This window comes from Liolophura sinensis, chromosome 8 (genome assembly GCF_032854445.1).
Source record: "Liolophura sinensis isolate JHLJ2023 chromosome 8, CUHK_Ljap_v2, whole genome shotgun sequence".
Classification (NCBI taxonomy): domain Eukaryota; kingdom Metazoa; phylum Mollusca; class Polyplacophora; order Chitonida; family Chitonidae; genus Liolophura; species Liolophura sinensis.
This window is the reverse complement of record NC_088302.1, coordinates 17,535,186-17,549,213: the sequence shown is the minus strand read 5'-3', so window position 1 is coordinate 17,549,213 and position 14,028 is coordinate 17,535,186. Positions and strand designations below refer to the sequence as shown.

At 41.0% G+C, this 14,028-nt stretch overlaps 1 protein-coding gene across 1 annotated transcript in view; it reads right to left on the bottom strand.

Moving 5' to 3' along the window:
• The window catches only part of LOC135473261 (putative carbonic anhydrase-like protein 1), a 46,505-nt gene extending 33,494 nt beyond the window's left edge, over positions 1-13,011 (bottom strand). Inside the window, exons 1-2 of the mRNA XM_064753108.1 lie at positions 12,945-13,011; positions 5,837-5,884 (exon numbers count right to left, since the gene is read on the bottom strand). Of these exons, the coding sequence (XP_064609178.1) occupies positions 5,837-5,884; positions 12,945-13,011 (115 nt within the window). The remainder of the gene's footprint in view (positions 1-5,836; positions 5,885-12,944) is intronic.
• Positions 13,012-14,028: the final 1,017 nt, after the last annotated feature.

Here is a 14,028-nt window from a genome sequence, read left to right as displayed (position 1 = left end):
TTGATGATGTCCGTACATCGACAGGAGAATACGCGACCGAAACCTGCTTAACAGGTTTGTAAGTATGTGCAATGTAGGAATAATGACAATAACGTCAATAATGGTAGACTTGACTAATGTTAAGTTTTAACGCGTGACTGTGCCATCATGTTTAGAAAAGCAAGTGTATGTTCATGTGAAATGTTAACTATATCTTTCTTGACAGATCACACTGATGACATTGTGCGATTTTTGTTAATTACGTATATATGTTACACAGAATCCTCAAAAGACCACACTGAATAAACGTGGTGCTTTTTGGTAATTACGTATGAAGGAAGAAATGCTAACTGGAATCATCAAGGGACCTCACTGAATACACGTGGTGCTTTTTGGTAATTACTTATGAAGAAATGTTAACTGGAGTCCTCGAGAGACCACACTGAATACACGTGGTGCTTTTTGGTAATTGCGTGTGAAGGAAGAAATGTTAACTGGAATCATCAAGAGACCACACTGAATACACGTGGTGCTTTTTGGTACTTACATATGAAGAAATGTTAACTAGACTCCTTGATATGCCACACTGAATACACGTGATGTTTTTTGATAATTGTGTATGCAGAATTGTTAACTAGCTTCCATGATAACCGAACTAGGGTCCAGCAGCAACCTGCGGATGGTCGTGGGTTTTCCCGGGTTCTGCCCATTTTCCTCCCACCATAATGATGGCCGCCGTCGTATAAGTGAAATATTCTTGAGTATGGTATAAAACACCATTGAAATAAATAAATAAATAAATAAATAAATAAATAAATAAATAAATAAACCACACTAAAGGCTCAAGGAAGTGGGAAAGTCGATTACACCAATCTTGTATGAAATGGTCCATTTTACGACCACTTTGCACAGTTTCCATTTAGTGTTAAGCGCCCCGCAGCAAGTCAGGATCTCAGGCCGGAGGTTTCTTCTTTAGGGTACACGCGCAAATTGGTTTTCCTTAAATGCTATTTATGTAATAAAGCTGTAAACTTTACTTGCAAAGGCATATATATTGCCAAAGGATCGCCAGTTCAACGTACTAAAATTACCATTTTATTGCTGGAAGTACTTAATGAACTTATATCGTTGATTGCTTCTTGTTGCAGATTTTAATTTTCCACTGTGGAACTTACAGCTCACCAAAACAATGAGGACCGTACGACGGAGTGGATTTATTAACCACTTTGTACGAAAATGTCTACTTCTTGCTCACAATGTCATATAGAGTCTGCTTATTAAAAACTTTGGACGAAATAGTCCGCTTCTTAACCACCTTAATTGTATGGCAGGCTCTGCTTCTTAACCACCTTATTTGTTTGACGAGTTCTGCTTTTTAACCACCTTGTACAACAGGTTCTGCTTCTTCAGCACCTCAATTGTATGACATGTTCTGCTTCTTAATCACCTTAGTTGTACGACGGGTTCTGCTTTTAACCACCTTGTACGACAGGTTCTGCTTCTTTACCGCTTTATACGAAGCAGGGTGCTTCTTAAAAACTTTGTACTGCCGTAATCGTTTCTTAATCATCTCGTCCGACAGATTCGCCGTTTTGTAGTTGTGTTGTGTAATAATGAGTCCTCTGCCAGCTTAAGTTTGGGAAACAACGCGAAGAAGAATACTGTGTCTCGCCCAGTTACTTGGTAGGTCCAACTGAACAGGCTGAAGATTTACCGCGGGTTTTTAGTGTAAACAGTTGCAATGACATTAATGATGGTTGACTTGTTTTAGAAGACAATTTTGTGTGTTTGTATGCTTTGGATGAGTGGCATTGTTTTATACGACAGGCCATGCGATATGTTTGTAGGATTGGAAAGCTGTTAACTGAGGGTCTGTTTTAGTCTGTAGTCTGTTTTATGACAGGATAAGGTATCGGTATCGGTGACCTGTTGTTTAAGATACACTAACACTAAATATATGTCATGCCTCAACTGATTTCCTGAAACAGACGATCTGATTCAAGAGATCATCACCTGGCTTACTGAGAGAAAAAATAGCAGATGAGCCACCATGAACCGTAGTAAAACAAAATCTCTAATTGTGAAGATGGCGTTCAGCATGAAGGGGATAGTGCAACGACTGGTTGACCCGTATCACGTTAATGGTTCGGGCGGGGAGGCTTACTTGCCTTCGGTAAGGCGTCTCAGTGACAGCACTAGATAAAAGAGCGGTGGAACAATACAAAAACAAAATTGTTAAGCACGACGTTAAACCCCAAGCACTCACTCGCTCACTCATTTGTGAAGAGAACATTGGACTTGAAGGACGCCACGGTCCAGTGGAATCCCTTGTTATAAGCGTGCGGTCGTCTGTAATAATCGGTTGTCACTGCTACATAATGTCGTAAATATGACGTATTGTGTGTCATGAAAACATTTTGGCGGAAGTAAAATCTGTTATAAAAAATCTGATTACATCCGCTTTAGAGTTCATAGAATGAAATTGGTGCTCTTGATTTTTAAATACATATGAGCTTATGCATCTAAGGTGTCTGTACTTCTAGTGGAAGATTTAACCCACCTATATATTGGCCCGTGTTACAAACTGTATCAGTTAGGCTTTATGAAGCTGGCTTTTCACGCGACAACTTTAGTTGGTGTTCCGGGACTACATACATGAACTTTTGTTTGGGTTATGTTTTGGAGTGGTGAATTTGTCCTTAGTAGATATACACAGATAAAGCGTTTGCGGTCATTAGGGGGATCTACGGGTTATATTAGCCTACTCGAGTTGGACACAGACCTACATTAAAACTTCCGCTTTAATCCTGTGTATTTTAGGGTGTAAAGTCTTTTTTGCTGCCAGCCTGCCGTTTTTGGTTGTACAGGTGCCTGCTTGTTATCAAAATGCTGGAAATTGTCTAAGCTGTGGGCAGGTATGAGTTTTACTGATGAAAGATTGAAATTCTGGGCGAGAGGACACAAGGAGATAGGTGGTGATGAGGCTGCGAGTGACGTCCCCTTGGCGTTGTTAAGCATCCCAGCTGCCGGCATAGAAAGGTCCAGATTTTGACGGTCAACCTATGCCAAAATTTTAATGACTTCTTTCTCACAGGCTGGGTCAGGTATGCACCAAAGCTTACTGGCCAAGGAATGTTTGGGGCTGAGCTACAGCGCTAAAGGTTAACATTGTCGCTTATGGAAAATTCATGGGGGTCTGTGGCCAGTTACGTGTCAAGGCTCTAATCTCGCGAGAACAGACGCACTAAGCTATTTTACAAGGTTGATTGTATAGCTTACTCTGTCGACCCTCGCGTGGGCTCTTGGGCGCTTTTTTCTGGTTGGTTAGAGCCAAGGTTTGTCGCGTTCGTAACTTCAAAGCCGGCCCCAAACGTTACACGAAAAGGGTAGGAGGTCCGAGTCGAGCGGACACACACGTGACTGCTTTTGAGGATTAAATTTGTCAGCGTTAATTCATGCTAGAAGATCGCCATTGTGTGGCAATAAATACTGCAGACATACCATTAGAAAAATGGAACAAATTGATTTTTTATTGGTCGGGCTTTCAATAGATCAAACATATTTCAGTTGTGTACACGATGATCCAGCAAACACGAGGGCGCTCTGATAATGCTGTGCCTCAGATCATCTGTGTGAGGTTTGTCTGGTAACACAGACACTCCGGCTACAAATGAATTCCTATGACAACCTAGAGATTTGTTTGCTTTACGCTGCATGGCATTAGTCCCCCACTGGTTGGTGTCTTATCTCCATGTTTGCTCTCGGCTAAAACCAGACGCTTAACTCTCGGATATCCTTTGTCGCACTTCGTGCATATTACGTGTTGAACGGCCTGTCGTGCGCCGTTTCTCGTGGTCGACGCTTCGCTGAGGTCGATAAAATTAGAACATTTCAATAAAACATTGATTGATTTATTGGAAAAGCTTTTACAATTGTTCATATAGATCTGGTCGACTGAACCGTACTTCTTACCGAACAAAAACAGCGGGTTATAAGGGATTAAAACGTAAATACATGCATGATATCGTTTTATTGGGAAAAGTTCTTAAAGGGAGAATTATTAACATAGAGTCTTAGTCGTTACGCAACGAGAGACTAGTGGGATAACATCAGATGTTATTGTAAGATATCATGCTTAGTATAGCCCAACATTTCAATCAACGTTCCTGGCTGAATAGAGTATAATATGGATCGGTATAATTGGGAAAAAATAACCGGAAACTCCGGGTCAGTATTTCCAAACGACATGCTCCGTTACAGGCCAACAGCGCTACGGCCTTGTTATATCATTAGTTACAGGAAAATACCTGAAAAGCAAACATATCATGCCATTTTGTTTGACATCAATGAGAGCTCACGTTTCCCTTTGATGTATAAACCAGCGTATAGGACAAAGAAAGACCACGACGTTTTTCATGAAAAGACTTTGAATTTCTCCTCGAGGCCACGTACAGACTTGACAGTGGGGCAGCGACACACATTTGTATTTTCCAAAGGGAATCTTTTCTTGGCTTTTAATTTGTCTTATTATCAATGATACTAGGCATAAAATATCCCGTGTGCGGCAGAAAGTTATGCCTTTTTCCGTTAGCATTAAAAACCCGCGTAACGCTGCGTTTTTAAGGTAATTTGGCAAACTTTCCTCAGATATGCTACCAGCTTACTTAGCCCAAGGATTCTCAGGACTTACGGAATAATCTTTGAAGGGCATTAGTCATAAGGCTTGTTGCTAGGTTCGAAATTGCCCGAAAGTCCTTCAGCCTCACTATCGCATTTCTTTTCTTTCAGTCCTTTGGAAATCCTGCAAGTCTGTTCTGTGTAAATTCTAATGGCGCACTGACTGAAGTTTGGGAGAGACAAATCCAGGGAAAGACCAGGGGTTTCATTCTAATCGCCTAAAATATGAACAAAATCCTTGGATAGTCCCACGGCGAGCTGTTTGGTAGTGAGCTTTAAGGGACTTTGTGGCAGAGCTGTGCTAATACGTAAGCTTTTAGGCTGAGCCACACGAGTAATAAGGTTCACTAAACCCTCAATAATTGAGCCTACACATGCCAGGGCAAGAGACTTGCCCAATCGATAAGCAATCTATAACATTGGTGGATAATCTCTAAACTTGTTCTTCGGAGGAGAAAACACTTCCCAGAAGAACTCGCACACGAAACCGATAGCTTAATCCTGACCACAACAAAGTACACAAAAAAGGCCCACCATCGGTTTTCTTCTTGCTTTGCGCTTGTCGTGTTAACAAACAGAGTGTAAAGTAATATTAGATATCGGTTTAACTCCCTTGAGAATCACTTGATTTATCTCCTGCCCCGATGACATACGTTTCAACTGGATTAGGGTGTATAGATACATTTTGTGTGTCTGTTTTTATCTTTTCAGCTGGATACAACACGAATATACTATAGCATGGTGTTCAGGCGTATGGATGGGCATATCTTGTGTTGAGGCCGATGAATTATTTATTTATCTGATCGATGCTTAACGCCATTCTAAAAGAATGTTTCACTTATATACGCTAGTGACCAGTGTTAGAGAGTGCCCGTGTTAAAAAAAACCGCCCTTTGTCAAGTTACTGACGAACGTGTCCACGTGTGCCACATTTCAACAGTTATGAGCCAATTTGCCAACCAGCAGACTGTTGTCGTTGTTCTGGTTTTTACTGTCTATGCTGCAGGTTGTTTGTTATATATAAATATGGAGCGCATATTGGTAAATGAGGAATGCGCGCCAGCGAATGTTACAGGACCACAAGACCGTCGACCAGCACTTGTTGTTACCAATATATCACGAAGAGTGAGAGCAAGTTTTGGAATTGAAGTCAAAAATGAGTATATGTGAGACATCTTACCCGATATTCCGCGGTACGTCCACCACCTCTGCCAAAGCGAGACTTCACCTGAAGCCGAAAAAAACATGTCCTAATTAGAAACATCACACAACTGATTATTATTCGGTGCAGATCGGATGTGCATTCAGAAGGGTGGGACCAAGGCGAAGGTGATAGAATCATCAGTGCAATCATTTGAATTCTGTCACCATGTATGGCCTACCACATGGAGGTAACTAACATCATGATCCAAATCATTAAACCCTCATACAGCAGGCAGATCGATCTATTCCCAACGGTGCCAACATGCCATGCTGGCATTTACAAGTCTCTTACTCGTATTCCCCCAAGTTTCACGTTAACTGAATGAATTCTTTTTATCCACGATAATTACACGAGTAAAAAAAGTCAAATGGATTGAAAGCTGCGCAAAGTTCATTGAAGTTCATCGTTAAGCTGAAAGTAACGGTTATAATTGATAAGGCTGTATAAACAACATGAATGCAACGGAAGCTATTTGAACAATGTTGCACAATCTTTGCCGAGCGAGATTTCATAAGATAGAAAACCCAGGCTCAGACTATAAATACATATATATATCAGAGTTGCCAAGTTTGATAAGCATTAAAACACTATGTTTTTTTTTTAATAATGTATAGGCGGAATCCATTACTCGTCTGCTCATTCAAACCTTGTCGAAAGGTTTACACTTTCAAGAGAACTGTGGTTATTAAAGGAAACAGATTCATAAATTCGCCAAGACGTGACCAGTTATTGTTACCATATCAGTATCCGCATCCAATTACGATATCTGAAACTTCTAAAACTGCAAAACTAGCCTTGATCCTATAGCTTCTCTATTTGAGTATCTCATGGCTTAGTTTGGTTACGGATGTACAGGAATACCTGTTTTACTATCGCTCCCCTTGGATCACACTGCAGTATTCCTGGTTAGCTCGCTACTGATATGATATTTTATCATATTAAGGTGCCAAATGATGTGTTCGAGAATTTTTCGGTTTCTGGGTGGAGGAACTACCTCCGCTCTTCGCTGCCTACCTAAGAAAACATCTTGATTTACAGCAGCATCGAACACAGCGAGGGCTGGATTGAAGCGTGCGACCTCACTGGCCAGATGCCGTGCAAAAAGTATTACTAAAGGATATACATTAAATCTTGCTTCAGTGCAAGCTTAGTCAGATTCCATTTCACATCATACATCAATGTGATCGATAATTACCATCCGCTGACAAATCTGAAAAGTTTCTTTTTAGGTTTAATGTCATGTTTTTTTTGCTTCGTTGTTTGTTAAGTAATGTGCTATAAGAAATGAGTTCTTTCTACATTATAAGAGGACAAAGGTTGATATTGGAGTGCTGTATGGAACGGTAATGATTCTCGACGTCTTCTTACCTCGTTAATTCGGTGGATGCTATTGCAGTATATAGTACAGCTGCTTGAACAATAGCTTCTATTTGTTACAGTCGAGTTATTTTAGGTAGACCCAATGAATTATCAAAGGAAAACAAAGGAATTATCTAAGGACAAATGTAATAATCAGATCACTTCTGTGGGCCTAATCGTTAGAGCGACCGCCTAGAAGTTGTTGAACCTAAGATTTGACTCGGGTCGAGTCATACCAAAGACTTTAAAAATGGTACGTCTTGCTGTACATGGTTCTTTGGCATGATTCTTCAGTGGACGGACCGACAGACAAGAGGACTGACTTATAGAACTGCTTAGCCTGAGTGAACATTGGATATCGTGACAAATGAGTCATCTTTCTATAAAAATCTATCTTTGCCTAGAACAAACAATTACATTTCTTCCCCAAACATTTACAATCGCTAGACATGGCCCATTACAGTGAAGTATATGATGCTTTACCGTGTGGTAATTTCTCCGCTCATGAATATTTAAACGCTATTTCCGTGTCTCAATGCTGCCCCGTTCACCGATATCCCTACATTTTGTTTTAAGCCAATTAGACGCTCGAAAAGCAGCGCGTATTTTGCGCCAGAATAAAGGCAGGCTTCTAGCAAAACGCAAGTAAAAACAGACGAAAAGTCCAGTGAAACTATTACAAACCGCATATTTACTAATCAGCCCTAAATTCCAAAGGAAATGTCCCAAACGTATTCCAACCGTGATGAATTCCGAATGTTTAAAACACTTAACACATAAAAACGTGTTGATATCAAGAAGATTTGCATTTATAGATAGACAGAAGTATTAACCACTAGCAGAGACGGACAATGAACAGCTATAGACTAGGTTTGTGACAGTGAAGCTGGTGCATGAAATCCTTATGAAATACTGGCCCAAAGTAGCACCAAAACAACAAAAAAAAATACCATTTGTGGTCATGAGCTGCGAAGCGTTGGTATTTCGAAAGCACCAAATCATTAAAAACAAGAAAACGAACATTATAACCAACAACAACAACAGAGCGTCCTTTCATGTAGCCCTGTTCTTCGCAGCTAAAAGTAGCAACCATTACCTTAATGCTTCAGGTCTATAACCGTTATCCATCTCCCATGATGTAGGAGTGACAATATACATTGAGGATACACATTTAACTGTTATATCCTTCCATATTATAAACGTGTCCATGTATTGACCATTCACCATTAAAAGTGGTCCGTCAATGGCTTAGCTATACTTTATGTGTTTAGGCATTAGTGTACTTTAAAGCAGAAATCATTCAGATAATGTACGTACGCCGTATAATCGGGTAGATTGTGTAATAACATGACGAGTTTCAGAAAACTTTCGTCAAACAGAATCGATTCTGATTGGCTGATGTGAGAGCCTAGCCTAAGCTGAAGTTTTGGTATGGCAGACTTATTCAAGCCTGACCAAATCTGTTGGGTTTAACCCAGGAAACCCTATCTCAACTGTGAATCAATCAGCATCGATTCTGTATCCCCTTAAGTCATGGTGTTAGGTGGTGTGTAAGTTGCTACGATTTATGCATTTCCATGAACAGTCAGAATAGAACCCTGGCTGGCTGAGGTAAAAAAATAAAGAGGCCGTATTTCACGGGTTATGTGTGACTATTTGCCAGCTATCACACGGTCGTCGTTGCTCTGATTTTATTCTCTATGCTGTAGGTCTCGAAGCTCTGAAATTATGCTGTAGGCGAATAATTTAAGTCAGATTTGTCAAAATATGTATCTCTGTTGCGCTTTGATTGTAACTGTCTATCTAATCACTCTTATTGACGTACATGGTGAAGGAAAATTACGTAAGAGATCCTGGTTTCTGCACTCCAGTTGGACTATTTAAAAAATAGTTTAACGTCATCCTGAAAAAATGTTCACTTATACGATGGCTGTCAGTTTTATGGGAGGCAGAAACGGGAGCGCGCGAGATAAATCCGCCGACCTTTGGCTAATAGCTGATAAACTTTCCCAAGAGTGACGCACAGATATACACAACGCATTTGTGGAAGGCAGGTGATCTTCAGCGAATGCCTAACTGCGCGAACGGCCACGCGTGCGTCGTAGACCGCTTCTTGTCACTGAGAGCAGAGCAATCTCCAAATTCCCCACATTTGGAGATTTCCCGCGGTTTGAACCCGCGTCTAGTGTACTTTAAGCCACAAGGCCAAGGCCTGTTTCCTAATGCTGTACAAGGTTCACCTGACTACGGATGGACGGGAGGCGAGAAGGTTGTGTTAGAAATGTGTGAGAGTCATGCGGCATCGTTACTCCGACAATAGGTAATCTATCTAAATTACTCTGGTTATGGGCATATGATTGGTCTATGGGGTGGGGGGTGGGGGTGAACGACAAGGGTTAATAATCCTTAGTGTCCCTTAATTCGCGAAGGGCACGAGACTCTGATCAGTCATCCAATTTTTTGCTTTTTTTCGGCTCGGCAGGATGACGGCTCGGGATGATTCCATCATGCACTGTTCGAAAACTAATCCTGTCAGACAAAATCTGTTCCGCAAAGTTGAAAAACAAAATCAACGTTAATAAACGTGTTAAACAGCTCATGGACAAAAAAGGCACTCAAATTTGTTTGTATAAAATCTGAAAACATCACATTCTGTGCAGAGATTTAATCTTTTAAATTGCGTTGGTTAGGAATGTGGCTTGCTAGATCTTGTTCACAAAATAAAGCTGAAAACGACCTTAGAGCCATATTGACGGAATGTCGTTGTCGCCACTTTCGCAGAAGATGGGTCATTAGTTCATGAATTATACGTATTCCCACGTGGCAAGAGACTGTCATCGATCGTTTAAAATCATCTGTAGGCTGTTCTCTCCGCGGTCCGCGTCCCTGCCCCCGTCTCCCTTCGCTCATGGTTTAACGACACAGAGCTCCAGCACTCACTGATATTGTTGATCAGTGGAGGAATGCTCTACGGTGAACCTTCATACAAAGTGCCGATTTGTGAGCTTGACGCATATCCTGCAAACAAGCCGGAGTATGGCGATAGCTAGAGGTGATATATGGTCTGTAAGGCGGAAAAGTGTAGCGGCAAGCGTTACGTTTTCCTGCGCAGATGACCATTGGCAAACACCAGGCTAAATCGTCGCCTAGGTAGTTAAGGTGTAAATCTGTGATAATGAAATAGTAATCTCTCTCTGTCTGGATACCTCAATAATGTCTTCATTCCAAACTTGCTCAATGTTTTCAGGTTATAAATACACTGGCTACCTTACTCGGTATAAAATATTCCCAGAAACAACATAGCAATCTGTCTAAATTACTCTTACCTAGTCCCTGACGTCTGGCTTCAGCTGACATCTGGTTTCCAGAACTTGTGAAGTTTTGATAAGGCTGAGTACCAACTAATGAACACACTACCAATAACTTAAGACTTAAAGTAATTCTCAAACTGTCTCCTGAAAGTGTACACTCAACATGCTGTGCCTGAACAGCATGGATATCAAAAAGGAGGCGAAAACATTATCACTAGACAGATAAGTAAAAACTGCATGTATAAGAATGCGTTATATTTAAAAACTCGCTAGAATTAAATTATCCCAGTATTTAAATCCTAAAGTTGGATTAACAGGCCATATTCTTGGTGTTGTTAGAAGCCTTTAGTTAGCAGAAGTTGGGACAAGATTTCAACACTGCATTCAACTCCAACTCCACTATTTGCTTTATGGCGATGAACAATGTGTTAGACTAGCTGATGCTATCCATTTTCACAAGGCCGAGATATTGCTCCATGTATTTCTATAAATTGCTTTCTGATGACTGTGTCTGATGCAGATGAATTAAGTTTATTTACATGTTTTACAGTTATTGTCCATCCATTTCAGTATTGCAGTGAAGAACATTTTCCCTGTCGTGAGTTGTAAGGGAGGATCGTCGTGAAGAGACACTTACTGCCGCTACCCTGCTCTCTCATTTTAAAAGTCTGCTATATTTGTCTCCACATTTTTATGCCCTTTCTAAAGCGTTGTAGCCCCTCTCACTCCAAAAGCAAATAAAAAAAACAAAAAACCCTACAATACAGTTAACACGGCTTTAGTCGTGTATTAATGCGTCAAAGCTTTCAGAGCCGTTGTAAACCAGAAGTTAGCCGTTTAGAATTACACCATATATTGCTGCTTTGTTTTTATACTACCCTAAAGGAATCAATAAAGGCACAGTTAGGTAAGGTAACACCGGTCCACTGGGACGAAAACAACGGGAAAAACTCATCCAAACCAGAGCTCATTATCTAGGGGGAACTGTCGGGCGTATGTGGAAGGGGAACAATAGCATGAATTTTTTTCTGTCTTTTCAATACATGCTTTATCTATACGTCCTATTATGTTACTGTCTCATCACAACCCCCTCGGCGCGAAATCTGTCCTCTCAAGCCCGAGCATAGAGACCTACTCGAGGGCGGCCGTTTAAACACCATTATACCAATGCTATCAATCGATCCCCATATCCACAGACGCGGATACCTGTTGAGGACATTAAGGGGTTCACCGGACTACTGGCGGCTTAATACCAAAACCATAAGCACCCATCGAACCAACTCTCCAAATATCCACTCCTTTAGATTCAAACCCATCACCTTACCCTCTTCTTATCCTGAGACCCTTTAAGGACGTGGAAATCATTACAAAGAAACAAAACTCATCCGCCTGAGCAAATTTCCATACCTATTCAAAAGCAGCTGAATAAATTTCCTTAACTGCGCAAAAACAGCTTTTACAAAACAGGCCTGTATACTGTAATTTTTATTTATTTGATTGGTATTTAACGCCGTATTGAAGAAGTTTTCTTCAGCAAAATAAATTTATACCCACGGTCGCAGTCAGGTTCATGGGTGAAAAAAACCGGAGTGTACAAACTTAACGTTGCCCTTCAAATGGTACTTGGTAAACCTCCTAACCTAAAGCAGAAAGAGCCAACCGGAACATACTGCCTGTTGAGCGTAAATCTCCTGTAATAGTGTGAAAATATGACAATAACTCCGCTGACAGTTTTGTTCTGCTGTCATCGAACCACATGGTTCCTGTGAATTTATTCTAAATCACTTCATCAAAAGGTGAAACTTCATTTCCCAGTTAAAGCAACACCAAACGTTTACATGAGGGTTTTAGTGTATACAAGGCGATGTTTCCATCGAACCCATAAACAAAAACACTTAAAGCAACACCAAACGTTTACAGGAGGGTTTTAGTGTATACAAGGCGGTGTTTCCATAGAACCCATAAGCAAAAACACTTAAAGCAACACCAAACGTTTTCATGAGGGTGTTAGTGTATACGGTGTTTCCATAGAACATATAAGCAAAAACAGTTAAAGAAACACCAAACGTTTACAGGAGGGTTTTAGTTTATACAAGGCGGTGTTTCCATAGAACCCATAAGCAAAAACACTTAAAGCAACACCAAACGTTTACAGGAGGGTTTTAGTGTATACAAGACAGTATTTCCATAGAACCCATAAGCAAAATCAGAATTCAGACGATAACCTTAATTTACCTATAGCAGACACCTTACGAGGCTTGGAACAATTGCACAATCATATAGTTTGTCAGGAGTACTTTAGTTTGTTAGGAACTTTTCCTGTACTAGCTTATAAACTTATGCCTATCCCTTTCGTCACTGAACTTTCAAAATTTCTGTAAAATCAAAGCACAAGTCGTGTGATTACACCTTACCTTGCAATACTTCCAAGAGTGTTAGAAACACAATCGCAACAATGAATCTCCAGGCTTGGTTAACCATTGTGTCTTAAAAACTCCCCCAAACTCCAAGTAAACAGGACTTCAAATGCGCAGGCTCCTAATTACTCCACGGTTAATAATCATAGAAAGCGTCACAGATTGTTTTCGTCACAAAAAAAACTTCAGCATCACAGAAACCGCATGGTGGTTACAACGTTTTTCCTGGGAAACTTCGGCTATTATTCAAATCCATTCCCTTTAATTATTTGTCAAAACGGTAATATTTCCTTCCCCAGCGGAAGGTCCTTGCCGATCTCCACACAACAACTGTCCGTGCCTACATCATGAGGCCATCAGATCTTGACTGCCGAAATCGGCAGTGCTCAACAGCGGGCGTACTGAGCCTCAACCACGGGCTAAATGTGTACCAATGGAAGGCTAGGCACGACCATCCACGTGCTGGCTCAGGCGGCTACTCTACGGCAGCTCTTACGGCCATGGCCAATAAACCACGCTTCCAGAAATTGATTGGATGTTACATACCGTATAGTCTTTTTTTCACCAATAGCATTAACATCCAATGAATCCGCGGTGTTCGCCATTGCCCAGCTTATACGACGAAGTCCCGCCACACTGGACAAGCTTGCGGACAATGAAATTACGAGCTCGTCTTAAAACCAAAGGCGTTATTGGCATTCAATTCAAAGTTAAGGTTTCATCACGGACATGAAAGACAAATAATCCTTGTGTACTGAGCGATCATTGGTAGAAACCTGGTGGTTAATGAAGTAAAGAACTGGTAATTTCTATCTTGGGAAGCAATAATAACCATTACCCCGGGGAGACAGTCTCTGGGTGTATACGGCAATTATATGAATCAGTGTAAGCTGGCCAGACGACAGGCTGTGGTAATCGCTATACCTACACCATCGTCAGTGAAACCATCTCCAGTGCACCATCACCTACATTTCCTCCAGGCGAGTATACCCGGCCTGAACAGCTGCCGCGTGCGAGCGGGCCATTTGTACTGGGGCCAGGATCCGGTGTGAAGTTGACAAATTGATGAATATATCATTGC